Raw genomic sequence first — 16135 nt, 5'->3', positions numbered from 1 at the left:
TTTTCCAGTCCAAAACATCCTTCCCCTAAAAGTTTTTATAGACTCTTCGGTTCTGTAACCCTCATGTCTAAGGCGACGTATTACTACAGTTTCCTGGATGAAGGAATTATTCATTTTTAAAAGACTCTTTTATTTGTACTAACGCTACATATTCAAAAATTTGCAAAATATTGGAGCACCAGCCTTCCCCTTATTCCTCTATATCTCCGGAACGGTTGTGATCGAGGATTTTTCCCTCTAATGAGGTTAATTGTAGACAAAAACACTTCGTTTGCGCATAAACTCGTCCACAATTTCATATCACACTTGAATAGGTTTCCTCGTAAGACCAAATTGATCAAAGTACAAATTTCATTCAGTCTGCTCCCATGGACACTTACGCTCTTCAACGGGGGACGAGAGGCGGGGGTTCAAAATAACTACCCAATACACGACGAGAAGACGAAGAAGAGGAAAACAACATGTTTCATCTTGTTTATACTGCCAGTAGCCGTCCAAGAGCATAAACATAGGCATACAACCTTATTACAGCATAGCAACATACTAGTTTCTGCCGGGCCTAAGGGTCAAAGGTCAAAATCTGTTATAGTGAGTGATATATCTACTGTATATCTTGTAGAAAATTGATGGAAAACGTTTGGAATAGTGTTTGATGAATAGTTCTTTGTCGAAAAAAAGTTACTTAATGTCATTATGAACATAATATCAATATATATGTAAATTAAGAAATGTTAAGTAGTAGATATGGGGCGATCAAGACACAAGAGAGTAAGGTCGAATAACAAGAGTTGTGAGAAAAGGATACATACAGTCTGTACTTTCAGTTTAGATATATGGAAAAGATAACACTACTTTTTACATTATAAGAGGTTTGTATTATATATGTATATGGATCCTTTAATCTCTGAAAGAACTTGAAATTGAGATCTTAAAAGTTCAAACATGTCCAACCACCCCCTCCCCCCCCCAAAAAAAGTGGACTTGATCCCATTGTTCAGTAAAACGCGCTCTATACGGTTCGTACATTTGATGCTGGAGGCTGAAGACTAGATTATCAGTAAAACCTCGCTGTTTCAGATTCTACTCTAAGTTATTCATTCTGTGGTAAAGCGATTACCTCTAGTACGTGGGGTCCGTCTTTCGATCTTTGGCCAAGTAAAAGGTATCTCCCAGTAAGATAGTGAAATCGGCCCTTGATCCAAATTAGGTTGCTATTGACCCAAAAGGTTACCCTTGACCTAAAACTATCTCCAAAAGAATTTTGACCCCCTATCACCTACCCTTACAGAATTGTCGTATCATACATGCTCAAAATTGTATATTTTTTTAAAAAATTTTGTTGGGGGTGGTCGAAAAATTTTGAACGTTTCACAGATTGTAGATACTATCTAGATGTAAATATGATTTTTTTAAACCATCAGTGCGTATTTTCTTCATTTGTTTGCGTGTTGGAAATTTCAAAAAATTGTAGTAACAATTTTGGGGCTCACGTTCCTGAATGTTTGGTTAACATATATCTTACCTTAGGTACAACATTTTTTTTCGGACCTGAAAGTAATGGCAACATTGTCAAAAAGAAATAAAACTGAAAAAGTGTTCTTCGCATAGTTTTTCCACCACTTTAGGGCCGTGAAGCTGAGGGTCCCTTCAAACAATCCTTTGCCAAAGTCCACAGTTTTCCTTTCAAAGCGTCCCTTCTGCTTCTGTCGTTCTTCGGCTACTTCGATTGTGTCCATTTCGGAATAGAAACATCAAATATATCTTCGTAACAGTGATTTCACTTCAACCGACTCCTGCACAGCAAAGTTAGACCTACCTCGCGTCGGCTCCTCTTATCTATCAGTACTTGCTTCACTGGCCGCACACAGTGGCGCTCTCTACCGGTTGAGGTCTGTGTCTACCGCGCGCTGTGTGTAACTTCTTTGTGCAAGAATCGGTTGAAGTGGAAGCACTGTTATGGAGATATATTTGGTGTTTATATTCCGAAATGGTAACAATCGAAGCAGCCGAAATGCGACAGGAGCGAATGAGTAGAAAGAGGAAAAAAATTGCTAACTTTGTCAAAGGATTGTTTGAAAGGAACCTCACCTTGAGGCCATAAAATTGTGGGAGAAACACTTTGTTTTCAGTTTTATTTCTTTTTGGCAATGTTACCATCACTTTCAGGTCCCGAAAAAGATATATGTTGCATCTAAGGGTATAACAAATTTTTAAACCAAAAGGTCAGGGACGTGTCTCCCCCAAATTTTTTTCTACAATTTTTTGAAATTTTCAACATGCAAAAAATAAAAAAACACGCATCGACGGTTTGAAAAAAAAATTCACATCTACATCTAGATAGTATTTATAATCTGTGAAACTTTCAAAATATTTCGACCACCCCCACCAAATTAAAAAAAATATTCAATTTTGAACATGCACGGTACGATGATTCGGTAAGAGGTGGGAGTAGGGGTCATTTTTAGGTAGTTTTAGATCAAGGGAAACCGTTTAGGTCAATAGAGACTCAATTTGAATCATGGGCCGATGTCACTATCTTACTACGAAAGACCCTTTGTGGTTAACAACATCGTGCCCGTATGTTTTCTCTGGGTACTTCCGTGTCCTCCCACTTTGTCATTTCACCAATTCTCCGATCATCATTCGCTTATTTTAATCATCGTTCCTTTAGCCTAAAGAGCATAATCGTGGAAGTTCAACTCAGAGATTTCATTTCATTTCATTTTTAAGTTCTTGACGTAGTATTATTGTAGTTAGTTATTGAAGAGGGTCGCTAAAGTAGAAACGAAAATACTATGTAGAGTACACGGAAATAAAATAGAAGAAACACAGAAATGTGTTAGATAGTCGTTTATAAATGTTATTTAACAAAGAGAATAGAAGACTCTTCTGTAGTAATTAATTTGTATATTTCTCGGAACTTGGTTCGAAATAATAGCAAAATGTTATTAGAGCATTTACTGTGCGTATGAAGCATTTCAAAATTATTAATAAGTATTTAGCAAACGTAACATTTTAATGGGAAAAAGTAGTTAACGTAAGTTCTTATTGAACAAAGAGTTGTGTTTTGCATTAATACTAGACAAACAATAAGATAGATCAATATTGTTTCCATAAATCAGTGAAGTTACTTAATATGCCCTATAATCATAAATATCATGCAAACTTTGGACAAAAACGATTATCTTTGGCTCTACCAACGATATCTTTTTTTATTGATTGATATAATACGTATTTCCAAGGATTTTTAGGGTATATCAGTGTTGGGCAAAATCAATTGAAATCACACTGTTAAAAATAATTTCTTAAATCTGAGAAACCGTTTCTTATCTGTGCACCGAGACAATATTTTCTTAGAAATGAAATTTGGCAATTCTCATTCATAAAGAAAGTAACAGTATATTTTCTCCTTTCGCTTTATGCAACCTCATCTACTTTGTTTATTTCTCGGTAATGAGAGTTTCAAACTCTTGTTTCTAAGGAAAGATATTCTCGGTGCACAGATAAGAAATGGTTTCTCAAATTTAAGGAAGTATTTTAACAGTGCAAGTGCAATTGATCAATCAATTGAAAGTAATTGCTCTGGAAATCAATTGCAATTGATTTCAATTTGTCCTTTGCAATTAATTTCAATTGTAATTTGCAATTAAATTTTCGTCAATTCTTAATTGGTCACAGGCAATTGAAACTTGTAATTGTCAATTGTCAATCGCAAAGGGTGCAATTGAAACATTTAATTGTTAATTGCAATTGACAATTAAAACTTGTAATTGTTAATTGTAATTGTTAATTACAATTGAAGTCAGCGTTTAAAAGTAAAGATAAGAAGATGTGTGTATATTGTGTTGTTCACTTGTTACTGTTTTACATATTTCAAATAAAATGCCTATAAGAAATGCTGGATAGCAACCTTCCCTTCGGCCTCTTGGGAAGAAAGCCGTGAAACTCAGTATTTTTTAAATATATTATGTTTATGGTTCTATCCCCCTCGAAAGAACTCTATAAGTCTGTCATGCATTCAATTTACGGACAAAATAATGACTCCTAAAACAACGGCCGAGAAAAACAGCGACTGCTGACAAAATCAGCGATTAGGAAAACAGATCCTATAATTAGAAAAGTCTCAAAATTAGGGGGTAATTGGGAATAATACAGTTTCCGGAAATGAAGTATTTCCAATCATTACTCACATGCAACATATATATCAATCAACTTGGATTGACCGTGTACCTAATGCGGTCTGCAGAGGGTGGAGTGTTTCTAGCTTTCGCACACGCGCAACGTATAGGTTTATATCAATTAATCCTGGCTGACGAAGAAAAGCGGTCGGTACCTGAGCTGCTCACTTCCGGGTAACTACTTCTGGTACACATTACCTAACACATTTTCCGGAGGTGAGGTATTTTCAACGAATACATACATGCAACATAATTATTAATCAATTCACCTTGACGAAAGAAAGCGATCGTTATCGATATGGTTTACTTCTGGTCGGCCACTTCCGGTACAAGCACCTAATACTGTTTCCAGGATTTTGGTATTTCTAGCATTTGCACATATGGAACGTATATATCAACTCGTGTTGACGAACACAAGCAGTCAGTGCCTGTATTACTCACTTCCGGCCAACTACTGTACTTCCGATACATAGAACCTAATATATTTTCCGGGGGTGAGGTATTTCAAATGATTGCACACATGCAACATCTATATCAATCACCTTCCCTTGACGAAAGAAAACAATCAGTATTGAAATTGGTCACTTCCGGTCAGCCAGTTCCGGCACATGCTACCTAATACAGGTTCCATCCAGGGGTGTCAATGATGGGGAGTTTGAAGCGTTTGCACACATGCAATATACACAGTAAAAAAATGGCTGTGTTAATTCAACTCAAATTTAAGACAGGGCAGTGGTTCCAGCGTGACGACCACTATGCGGTGTTAATTCAATACAGACCCTGTGGTGTTAGCGTTTAACACAGGTGGTGTGTTACGTTTTTAACACAACCGGTGTTGAGCGGTGTTAAATTCTGATCTGTGTTAGTATTTGCTTTGTAGATTCGACACCATGTCAGGGTCGGTAGTGTGGGGAAAAGTGTTGTGTTACTTGTGGCTGTGTTGCACCAACTCGATGAAAGTGACACAGTGTATAGTGTGTTAATTATTTTTTGTTAATATTACACCATGTCAAGTATTAATATAACACAGTCACTGTGTTATTTCAACATCATTTTCTTATTTCAACACAGAATCTGTGTCATAAGTCAAGGTCAAAGTCTTATAAGTAACACCGTTTTGGTGTTAATTTAACACTCTCTGTGTTAAAATTCAAGGTCAAATCACAACATTAACACCATTTATGTTGTTAGTTCGATTTCAGTTCTGTGTTACTACGACACCTATTTCAGTGTTGAAATAACTCCGTTTGCAGTGTTGATGGAACCATTTTTCTGTGTTAGAAAAGCTTGTGGTGTGCATGCTTACGATTACCGAAGATTCTACTTTTAAAATAAGAATAATAAACTACAGAACACTTCATTTAGAAAATCTTCATAAACTTTTTTGTGGTCTTCCAAACATTTATTGTGAAGTTCCGGGATCGAAACACAACCTTCACCAACAACTTATTCAAGAATAATAGAAAAATCTTACCTATATCCTTACAGTATGTTTGCCTCTTAATCGTGTTTCAACTAGTTTTCCGCCATTTTTGAAACACGGTTCCCGGTGCTCAGTGCTGAGCTCTAGTGCAATGTAGAAGTGACATAGTAACACGGTGTTGTTTCTCGCTGTTGACATATTTCTTAAGGAACATTATGTAAAACAATTGAGAACATATCGCGCGGTTTCCACGTAGAAATTTTGAGAATACCTGGCTTTGTCTAAGCACTTCTTTGTACTGTGTTCGACTGTAGCTTGAGTACATAAGCCTTTATATGGAACAGAAAGATGTGCACATACTTCGAGAGGTGATTCGTAACATCAAAATAAGACATAAAGACCTCTTGCATGTTGTCCAATTCTACGTCATGTACGCTGTGTACATCTTTCTATTCCGTTCCAATTATTATTATTCGAGTGTCGATTCCAAGTTGCCAGTCGTGTCACTCTTACACGACGTGGAATTCGACAACATGCAACAGGACCAATGTCTTCTTTTGATGTCACAAATCACCTCCCAGAGTTCATGCACATCTTTCAAGTTCGCCCTATATATATGACACGTCGTGCATATATATATATATATATATATATATATATATATATATATATATATATATATATATATATATGTCAACTTGACGAACGAAAGCGGTCGGTACCAGAAGGTGTCCATTCCGGCCAACTACTTCCCGTATAGGGATGGGCATGAGCGAGTTCGAGCGAGTTTCTTTAAAACTCGACTCGACTCGAAGCAAACATCTTTGAGCTCGACTCGAGAACTCGGCTCGAAAAATTTACCCAACTCGACTCGAATTCGATCGCGTTTCGAGTCGAGTTGAACCAAAACGAGCCAATTCGAGCTAAATCCTTTGTGTGGTTCCAAGTACTACTCTCTTCAAGTATCTTACATAGACAATATAATTATCAATGATACTACTATAGCTAATTATTATTATTATACCATGTATAAACATGAAATATAGGTGGTTTGTATCTGAATACTAAAAATTAGTTGACTGTTGATCTCGGTCGTAGAAAAATCTTCAATAGGCAAGGAAATTGGTCACGAGGTTCTGGGTTTGAGTTCAGGAGGAGCAAGTATTCGGGCTTGAGCCAAGAATTGTTAAAAGTTATATGACTCCGGCCAAACTTGTTCAAAACTGCTCGACCCACGATTAGGACTGTCAACTACTCAAGCGACTCAGCTTACAGCTCATTCACTATCGAGCCGAGACAATAGTTCACCCAACCGAGCCAGCTCGAGCAGATGGCTCATCCGAGCCGAACCGAACCGAGCTGATTGCTCACCCCAACCGAGCCTGTTTGAGCCATCGGCTCAGTTGAGCTGACTCGAACCAAGCCGATGGACTCGTTTCAACGGAGCTGGCTCGAGCCATCGGCTCCAATTGAGCCGAGTCGATGACTTGTCCCTACCATGCCGGCTCAAGCCATCGGCTCAATTGAAACCAGTCGATGTTTCATCCTAACCAAGCCAGCTCAAGCTGTTCGCTCAGTTGATCAGAGTTGAGCCGGTTGACATCACTATCCCGGTTGGGCTTCTGATTTGGTTAAAAAAAATTGGACCATGCAGTTCTCAACCTTGATGGTGAACTACAATATATACTTATATTGGTGCTCACGGCGTCATTAACTTGTTCCACCACCAACGAATTTCGAGGTTGTTTATTTTGCATCGTTTTGTGCGCCTATTTCCATCTTTTGTGCATCATGGGAAGTGGGTTAAAATGAGTCTCCAAAGTGGGACGAAAATAACCAACTCTTCCGCCACAAGGAATTTCGAGATGCTTAATTTGCATCGCTTTGTGCCGTTTTGTGTGCCTATTCTTGCGTTTTATGCGTCATCGAAAGTGGGTCAAAATGTGCCTACAAATTAGCGGAACAATTTAATGCTCTTCCGCCACCAACGAATTAGAATAGGGAAATTTTGTGTGCAATTCATCTAAATACTTCAAAATTAGCACCGTGATAGAACGGAGTTATGTCTGCAAAAGCAACTAAAATATAGAGATGCAAAAAAGCCGGCTTTTTTGAATCGATTGTTTTTTTTTTTTTTTTTTTGCACATAAAAAGCCGGCTTTTTTGGGAAAAAACGTGAATTTTGGAAATTTTGGCTTTTTTCATTTTCATGATTTTTCTATTTGAATAGCTTTCTTATAGTATACACTAAAGTTAAATAAAATTTCATGACCTAAATACCATATTTCACTCTGGAATTCACCATCATGATGTATGGAGCACATGTTTTATGAATTAAAGTAAACATACAGTACGTAGTATTTGAGGGCAATTGCCGAGGATATTTAACTTTATTTTAACTTCTGAGTTGTCTACATTTTTTTCTTCTCTACATCATTTCTTTTTCAGTCATCCGTGTTTCATTTCCTAGGGATTAGCAGGTCTACTCTAGCTTCCAGCACATAAGTTAAACTTATGTTTTTCAATATATCCGTCAGAGCGTACGTTTCTTACAAAAGACATCACCCAGTTGTCCGGCTCCGATTTCAATGAAATTTTTATTGCTGATAGAGGACATGTATTCATTACTTGTGATGACAGAAATTTTTGCCATCGTGCATGTTTTCTATTTTTTAATAATTTTTAAAGGTTGTGATATGGTTAATAGAGATTACTGCAGAGCTCCCTTACTACCCTTTGTAAATGGAGTATTAATGAAAGAACAACCATGTAGATACGTATAGGGCCTAGGGGGAAGTCGTATGGTACGTATGGCCTTGACGGCAGCCATCTTGAAATCCACCATTTTGAATTAAGGTCAAGTTTTTTAAATGGGAATAGGGTAATATGATACATAATTTCGGGCTAGAATTTAATCAGGAAGACAATGGTGAAGTTAGTTTTAAGATGCGCTCATTTCGTAAAAAGTTACAGGCATATTAATTGTTTATACTTACTGTGTGCGTAAGTCTCTTACCTCCGCTTCTAACCCGCGTATTAATGATAATAAGTGGATAAAGTTTTCTGTAATACATATTATGCCTAAAGGGAAGTGATACGATAAGGGTATCATTGACGGCAGCCATCTTGAAATCCGCCATTTTGAATTAAGGTCAAGTTTTTTAAATGGAAATAGGGTAATATGATACATAATTTCGGGCTAGAATTTAATCAGGAAGACAATGGTGAAGTTAGTTTTAAGATGCGCTCATTTCGTAAAAAGTTACAGGCATATCAATTGTTTATACTTACTGTGTGCGTAAGTCTCTTACCTCCGCTTCTAACCCGCGTATTAATGATAATAAGTGGATAAAGGTTTCTGTAATACATATTATGCCTAGAGGGAAGTGATACGATACTGGTTAACTATAGAACAAAGCTAAGCATATCATTGGCTTTTGGGGAAAATTTACTATTAAAATTTGGTGCCACATGCTATGGTTTTCAGTTTTCGAAACTTCACTTTAATTCAAAATGGCGGATTTCAAGATGGCTGCCGTCAATGATACCCTTATCGTATCACTTCCCTCTAGGCATAATATGTATTACAGAAACCTTTATCCACTTATTATCATTAATACGCGGGTTAGAAGCGGAGGTAAGAGACTTACGCACACAGTAAGTATAAACAATTAATATGCCTGTAACTTTTTACGAAATGAGCGCATCTTAAAACTAACTTCACCATTGTCTTCCTGATTAAATTCTAGCCCAAAATTATGTATCACATTACCCTATTCCCATTTAAAAAACTTGACCTTAATTCAAAATGGTGGATTTCAAGATGGCTGCCGTCAAGGCCATACGTACCATACGACTTCCCCCTAGGCCCTATACGTATCTACATGGTTGTTCTTTCATTAATACTCCATTTACAAAGGGTAGTAAGGGAGCTCTGCAGTAATCTCTATTAACCATATCACAACATTTAAAAATTATTAAAAAATAGAAAACATGCACGATGGCAAAAATTTCTGTCATCATAAGTAATGAATACATGTCCTCTATCAGCAATAAAAATTTCATTGAAATCGGAGCCGGACAATTGGGTGAAGTCCCTTGTTAGTATATCTGTCAGAGCGTACCTCCACATTTTTGTTATACCGTAGCTGTGCAATGATTTAGCAATAATCTTCCGGATACAACCTTGATTACAGTTTTATAGAAATAATCAGTAGCGGATTCAGAAAATTATTTTGGGAGGGTTTTCCATATTAATGTTTAGTTTTTTCTAAAAATACCTAATTTTCATTGGAGAAGAGCTTGAAGTTTATGAGTAAAGGCATAACAAATATTTCAATTCGTGTCGCCACGTGTGGCCTAATCCTCGTTTCGCCTAACCAATTATCTGACACTTTTATGACAGATAAATGATAAGATTTGTGTCCGCCATTTTAGGCGAAAAAAGGATCCTCGTTTGGCCTAATCCTCGTTTTTGGCCTAATAAGAAAAAATCGTGGAAATTCAACTAGAGCGAAATTATATAAGAGAAAATTCCCTAGTATATAAAGAATTAAGAAATGCAAAATATATAGATTAATATTATATGAACTATTTTCGAGTAGTTAGGATTATCAAAACTCCTTTATGTATTTACTAGGACCATGGATATATACGAATATATATGAGTAGGTGAATAGCAAAACCCGTTAAATTCACATTTTAAAATTTGTGACAGGAAAACTGTTTAAACACGTCATAATTGTAAAATAACATTAGAAACTAGAGAACATTAATAAATTAAGAATATACGTGTGAATTAAGAATATACGTGTGAAAGAATTAATGTGTGTGTTGGTCTGTCGAAAGCTGTATAATCACACTAGTCTGTGAATTGCGTTATTGAAGAAAATAGTTTGGATTTAACAGGTTTTGCGTATGTAAATGGAAATAATAGCTTTTGCATCTGAACGAGCGGCCATTTTTGTTGAGGCTCAAGATACAAAACCTATCAAAAAGAAAGGGAGTCAGAGTCAGAAATCAGTATTACGCCTACTAAAATATTAGGGGGAATGTATTATCAACTATACATTGCACAAGGTTGGCACAAATGAATATGGATACATAAATGCTACATTAATGTTGTTCTAAATTGAAAACAATGGATCCAAATGTGCAAAAAATTGAATTATGTAACCTCCTCTCCATCATCATCTACTAAATGGAAATCCATATCGTCGTCGTCCTCTGGTGCATCACCATTTTCTCGGTTTTCTATTCCTCAAAAACCTCTTTGTAAAACGTGAGCTTTGAGCTGCTTTCAATCGTCAAATCCTTCGTAACTACAAGTGGAGTTAATTATACCTATCCATATACATTTCTAAACTGAATGACTATATTTTGGAAGAGTTTGTAACCTTTTATGGACTAACATAGGGTGAATATTAATTTGCCAATTATCCCAATATATGAATTTGAAATATAGCAAAACAAAATGTGCAAATGTTGAGTTTGAGCAAAACAGTGGCAGAAATAGAATCAGAAATGGTAAATAAGTGAAAAAATTTTTTAACATATTGTACCAGAAGCATGTTATAATTTTGAACGATAATTGATACGAGACATTTTGAGAAAGAGGTTCTGCTGAAGCTGAAGAGACCGTTTAGAGAAGAACCTAATCCAACAATGTTCTGTTCAAAGTAAAGAGTTACCCTGAAATACAAAACAAACGACTTTTAACTATAGATAGTCCACTCACCTTGTCTTTTTGGCTACAATTCGTTTCCAGTTTTTCATGTGTCTTGTACGTTTTCTAGACAATTTTGGTGTTGTCTGATAACAAAATTATGATCATCGCTGCTTAGAGTACCGTTTCATTTCGATTTTGCGTGCATTTGTCTAGTAATTATTAAAGAAAAGCAAATAAGCACAGAAAAGTTTCACGAACAGTTAGGTTAAGACGTATAGTGTCTCCATTTTCAGTCCAGGATGCGCGGTGGCTCAGTAGTAGAGCGTTCACCTCCGGTGCTTGAGGTCCCTGGTTCGATCCCAGCTCGCACCATGTGGACTTTGTGGTGGACAAACACCGTGCTCGTTGGTTTTCTCGGGGTTCTCCCGTTTCCTTCCACTTTCTTCATTCCACCGTTTCATTCATTTGTCATCATCACCGTCTCCTTTAGCCTAACCGGCATAACCGTGGGACGTAAAACTAAAGATTTCATTTTCTTTTTTTTCAATTTTCAGTCCAAAAATTAAAACAATGAAAGCAAACACTTCAAATTCTGCCAAATAAAATTTCGAATGATTTACGAAGAGTTGCAATAAATATTCAGATTACTAAACTAATCTTATACAGTACAAAAACTCAAATTGTTTGAAATATGGAATTAACCGGGTTTGATTCTGCTTTTCTCATTAGGTTATTTGCTGGTTTGGGATTTAACAGTTTATGAAACTGAATATGGAAGAGGGATTTAACTGGTTTTGCATCTGTTGCCATGACGGATTTAACAAGTTTTGGTAATTGGCACATATTTCAATCTCAATTTTCAACTAGTTAAAATGGCTTTTTCTACTGAATACTATTTGAAAATAATAGCTTTCCAACTAAGGTTTCCAGAGCAACCACTATCTCATTTTTTAAAAAACAAGTGAATTTAATGGGTTTTGCCATTGGCCTACTCATATATCGTATATATATCGACACTTTCTCTAACGATCCAAACGATTTATGGTATGGATTCCAAATCTTAAGTATAGATTTCATCTCAGCTTGAGTCTTCTATTAAAGTAAAAACTAGTACAACTTTCGATTTCAATATTGATTCCTAAATATTAAAAATTGTAAGAGATAATGAGAATTTGTTTTTGATGAGAATTCAGCTTCCGATAAACAGGTTGCATGTCTCACATTATTACTCTATTCCTGCCGTAAGTTATAGATATATTTCCGGTTTCAATATTGAATCTGCATAATTTGGAAATCTACAGTAATTTAACAATGTAAAAAGAAACTCACATGTAAGAGAACAAAGCATAAATGTTTTCATAACTTTGCTTACTGCACCGAACACCAGTAAACCTTAGCCAAGACGGACACCCAACTGAATAAGGGGTTCAGCCGGATAGTTAGTAGACAACGTTCGCTTCATCGTATGGACTTCAGAAGCCGATGACCCACGAGGTTACTACTTGTCATTATATGTCACTACGATTAATGTTTTACAGTGGCAACAGAATGCCGTGACTGGACCATAAAAACGAGTAGCATGGTGCGATGCAGGGTTGGCAAAAACCATGTTTAAAAAAACAATAAACCCTTTTTTTTGTTTAAACCTGGTATTTTTGAGTTTAAACCAGGTTTCTTTTTTAAATAATTTGCTGTATGTATTTATATCACATATGGAGAGAAATAAGTTTATTTCATCTTGGTATTATTATGCAACAACCGGGTTATGCTGGAAGAGGTCACATAAGCTTAAAGCGGAATCAAACCGCTTCTGGGCTTACATCCGAGAGAAATTGTCCTCCATTTGAACTCCAAACCGGGACTAATTGACCACAAATGCGATATGTCTGCCGACTCACTCATGAAGGACTCCTGCTAAAAATACGTTGTGCTGATCTTTAGATACTTGTTAATGTAGCTGTCAAGAGTCATTTCAGAAGGACAAAGAGATAACCAGTTGCACAAGTGAAACTATTATACAGAATTACATATAGACAATTTCAAAATGCTGCAGAGTTCAGAAGAACTAATTTAGTCCAAGTTAGTTCATTACGACTTTTATTAGTCCAAGATAGAGAAATACAACGAGAAGAAGAAGAAATAGACTTAATTTGCATATCTGTAAGAAAAGTGAATAAAGATACGAATTATTTGAGTCCACTTTGGTTCTGACCCATTTATACATAAATAAATACCAAAGATACTTCTGATTTCAATAAATGCCTCTCGTGGGATTTGTATGAACCCTCCTCTCCCCAAAAAACTACAGCATTTTGATGTATTTTATCAATAGTAAACATTATTTAAACGAAACAATATTTAGAATTTTTCTTTGATTGAAATTGCATAACAATAATAACAAACTATAAAAAAAATCACAAAAGAAGCATTCATAAACTTATTTTAAAAATTACAAAAGTTGCTTTTGTAGTATAATCTTTTTGAGTAATGAATGGGAAATTTAGGTCTGAATATAATACGAATAATATACGGGAGTGAAACGTGATAACCCATAAATGTGTGTTCACCAAGATTTTACGAACACATATTTTTACGAACATTTTTCGTTTTTTGGTTTAAACCATTTTTTTAAACAGCTGTTTTAAACCAGCAAACCCTGGTGCGATGAGTCTCGATTTCAATCTCATCACGCGATAGTGATCTATAATTTAGTGTCAGCCCAACGAAATCATGTCAGGTTGGAATTGTACAAGATAACGGAGACCATGTTGATTTATAGTGTTTTTCTGTAAGCAATGTTTTGGACCTTTTGTACCTACTATTCACCCGTACTGTATCGAACTACCAAGATCACCAGAGTCAACTATATCTTTATTTCTGTCATACGAGTCAACTATATATTTATTTCTGTCATACGAGTGGAAATGGAGTGTACCAGCAGAACAACCACCCTCGTAACAGATCCCGGTTGGCCACCATCTGTTTGGAGGAGCATTCAAATTCTTCCTGCTGAAACAACAACCGAGAAGCCCGGATTTCAATCTCATTGTGTATCTCAGAGACTTATGCTATGGACATTCCCGGTAGTATGTGAAACGAGTGGAAATTCAACTCAAAAGTTGTAACTTCAAAAGTAATAATAAGAAATGAAATATATTTTTCTTCTTTCTTTGTCAGTAACACAATGAGATGTTTGAATTGTGGAATTATCCAAAGAGCAATTTGTCAGCAGAGCGATTTGTCACAACTCACTCATTGCGATCACAATTGTCCATTGTTAAGTTATGAGCAAATTTAGGGATCTTTTGTCAGATCTAGCTGGAAATAGTTACAAATTTCATACGAATTGTAATTACAATAGAATCACAATCGGATCTCGTATAATGCATCAAGAGTTTCAAAAAAGCGTTGAAACTGGAATGAAATCGTCTAGAATTAGACTAAATTTGCACAAAAATCAGGATTTCGGATGTCCGGACCCCCAAATTCCACCTCCTGCGTTCGTCTGTGTTGAAATATCTACGTTTTATAACCTATTGCAGACAGCAACGTAGATTACGAAAGAAACTACAAGCTTTGAAATACAAGAAATGAAATTAAATGAAATCTTTTAGTTTTACGTCCCACGATTATACTGGCTAGGCTAATGGAGAGGGTATGAAATACAAAAACTATACGTTTCTAGAATTAAGTTTGCGTCATATGTAATGTTAACACAGCTTCATTATTACTTCCTTCTAGTACTATTCTATTCTTTACGAAGAGTGTATGAGTGATGCGTTTTAAAACCTTAATGTAGAAATAACTATTTTTTTTAAAAAAATATATATTTTCAGATTTTTGTTCTTTCGCCTTATGAATTTCCGATGTTTAGTAACAATGTGCAGTATTTAATGGATGATGACGATAATACTGTGGCCTACGTGCTTTCTTTATTTCCAACTGTAAGCACACCATCAGTGAAGGAACTTTCAGTTGAACAGAGAAAATGTGTTTATAAAGAGGAAATTGCATTGGATGTAAGTAATGTATACAGTAGTGGTGCATGTGAAATGCAATGTAAATATAGAGAAGCTATGAAGAAGTGCCAATGCTATCTACCTGGATACCATAATGCAGGCAAGTGACGGAAATTAATTGTCAAGATTTGTCTTTATCTCTACTACGTAATAATTTAAGTAATAATACACGTACATTTTACAAAACGAAATTGGGTTACTAAGTTAGTAAAGAAGGATATAGGGAAAACTGGGATAAAGTGGTTACCTTAAGGATTACTTTTCTAAATCGCGTACAATTTCTGGTTTTGTGGATTAGGATTTTGTCTCATGTTGTTTAGATATTATGTGAAATTGGAAGTCAAACAAGATGTTTCCTAAATTTACTTTTTGTAACTAGTTACATCTGGTTACTTTACCCCGGATATGTAAGTGAAATGTTCCCATAGCAAAAATCCATCATTTCTCTGCAGTTATATCAAATACACTGTAAATTTACTGAATACTATGAGCATAATGCAGTTAGCCAAACACAATCCACATCTTTCCAAGTGATTCTGGAGAACTGAAAACTAAATATAACTACAAGTGTTCATAATGCTTTATCAATGAAACTCTAGCTTTGAATCTTTTGAAAGAATCTATTGAACTGATAATTCAAAAATAAAAACGCTTATTTTGTGCGGTTACATACAAAAGTCACATATGAACGCCTCACAACCATTCTCATCAACTCCTACACATGCATCATGAGCCAATTTCGAACAAACACAACAACGAATCTATCCTTCATCATGACATGATCGGGAATAGGCGTCACTCTAGTAAAGGCATATTGCATCTTCATTTTCCTCTTCAAAATTTGTTG

At 35.8% G+C, this 16135-nt stretch overlaps 1 protein-coding gene across 1 annotated transcript in view; it reads left to right on the top strand.

The window, feature by feature from the left end:
- The window catches only part of LOC145665894 (bile acid-sensitive ion channel-like), a 75408-nt gene extending 60012 nt beyond the window's left edge, over positions 1 to 15396 (top strand). The window contains exon 6 of the mRNA XM_081733001.1: positions 15106 to 15396. Within this exon, the coding sequence (XP_081589127.1) occupies positions 15106 to 15396 (291 nt within the window). The remainder of the gene's footprint in view (positions 1 to 15105) is intronic.
- Positions 15397 to 16135: the final 739 nt, after the last annotated feature.

Source organism: Thermobia domestica, chromosome 12 (genome assembly GCF_964235325.1).
Source record: "Thermobia domestica chromosome 12, izTheDome1.hap1.1, whole genome shotgun sequence".
Classification (NCBI taxonomy): Eukaryota; Metazoa; Arthropoda; class Insecta; order Zygentoma; family Lepismatidae; genus Thermobia; species Thermobia domestica.
The sequence above is the reverse complement of the archived record's forward strand: the minus strand, read 5'-3'. Positions and strand labels throughout refer to the sequence as shown.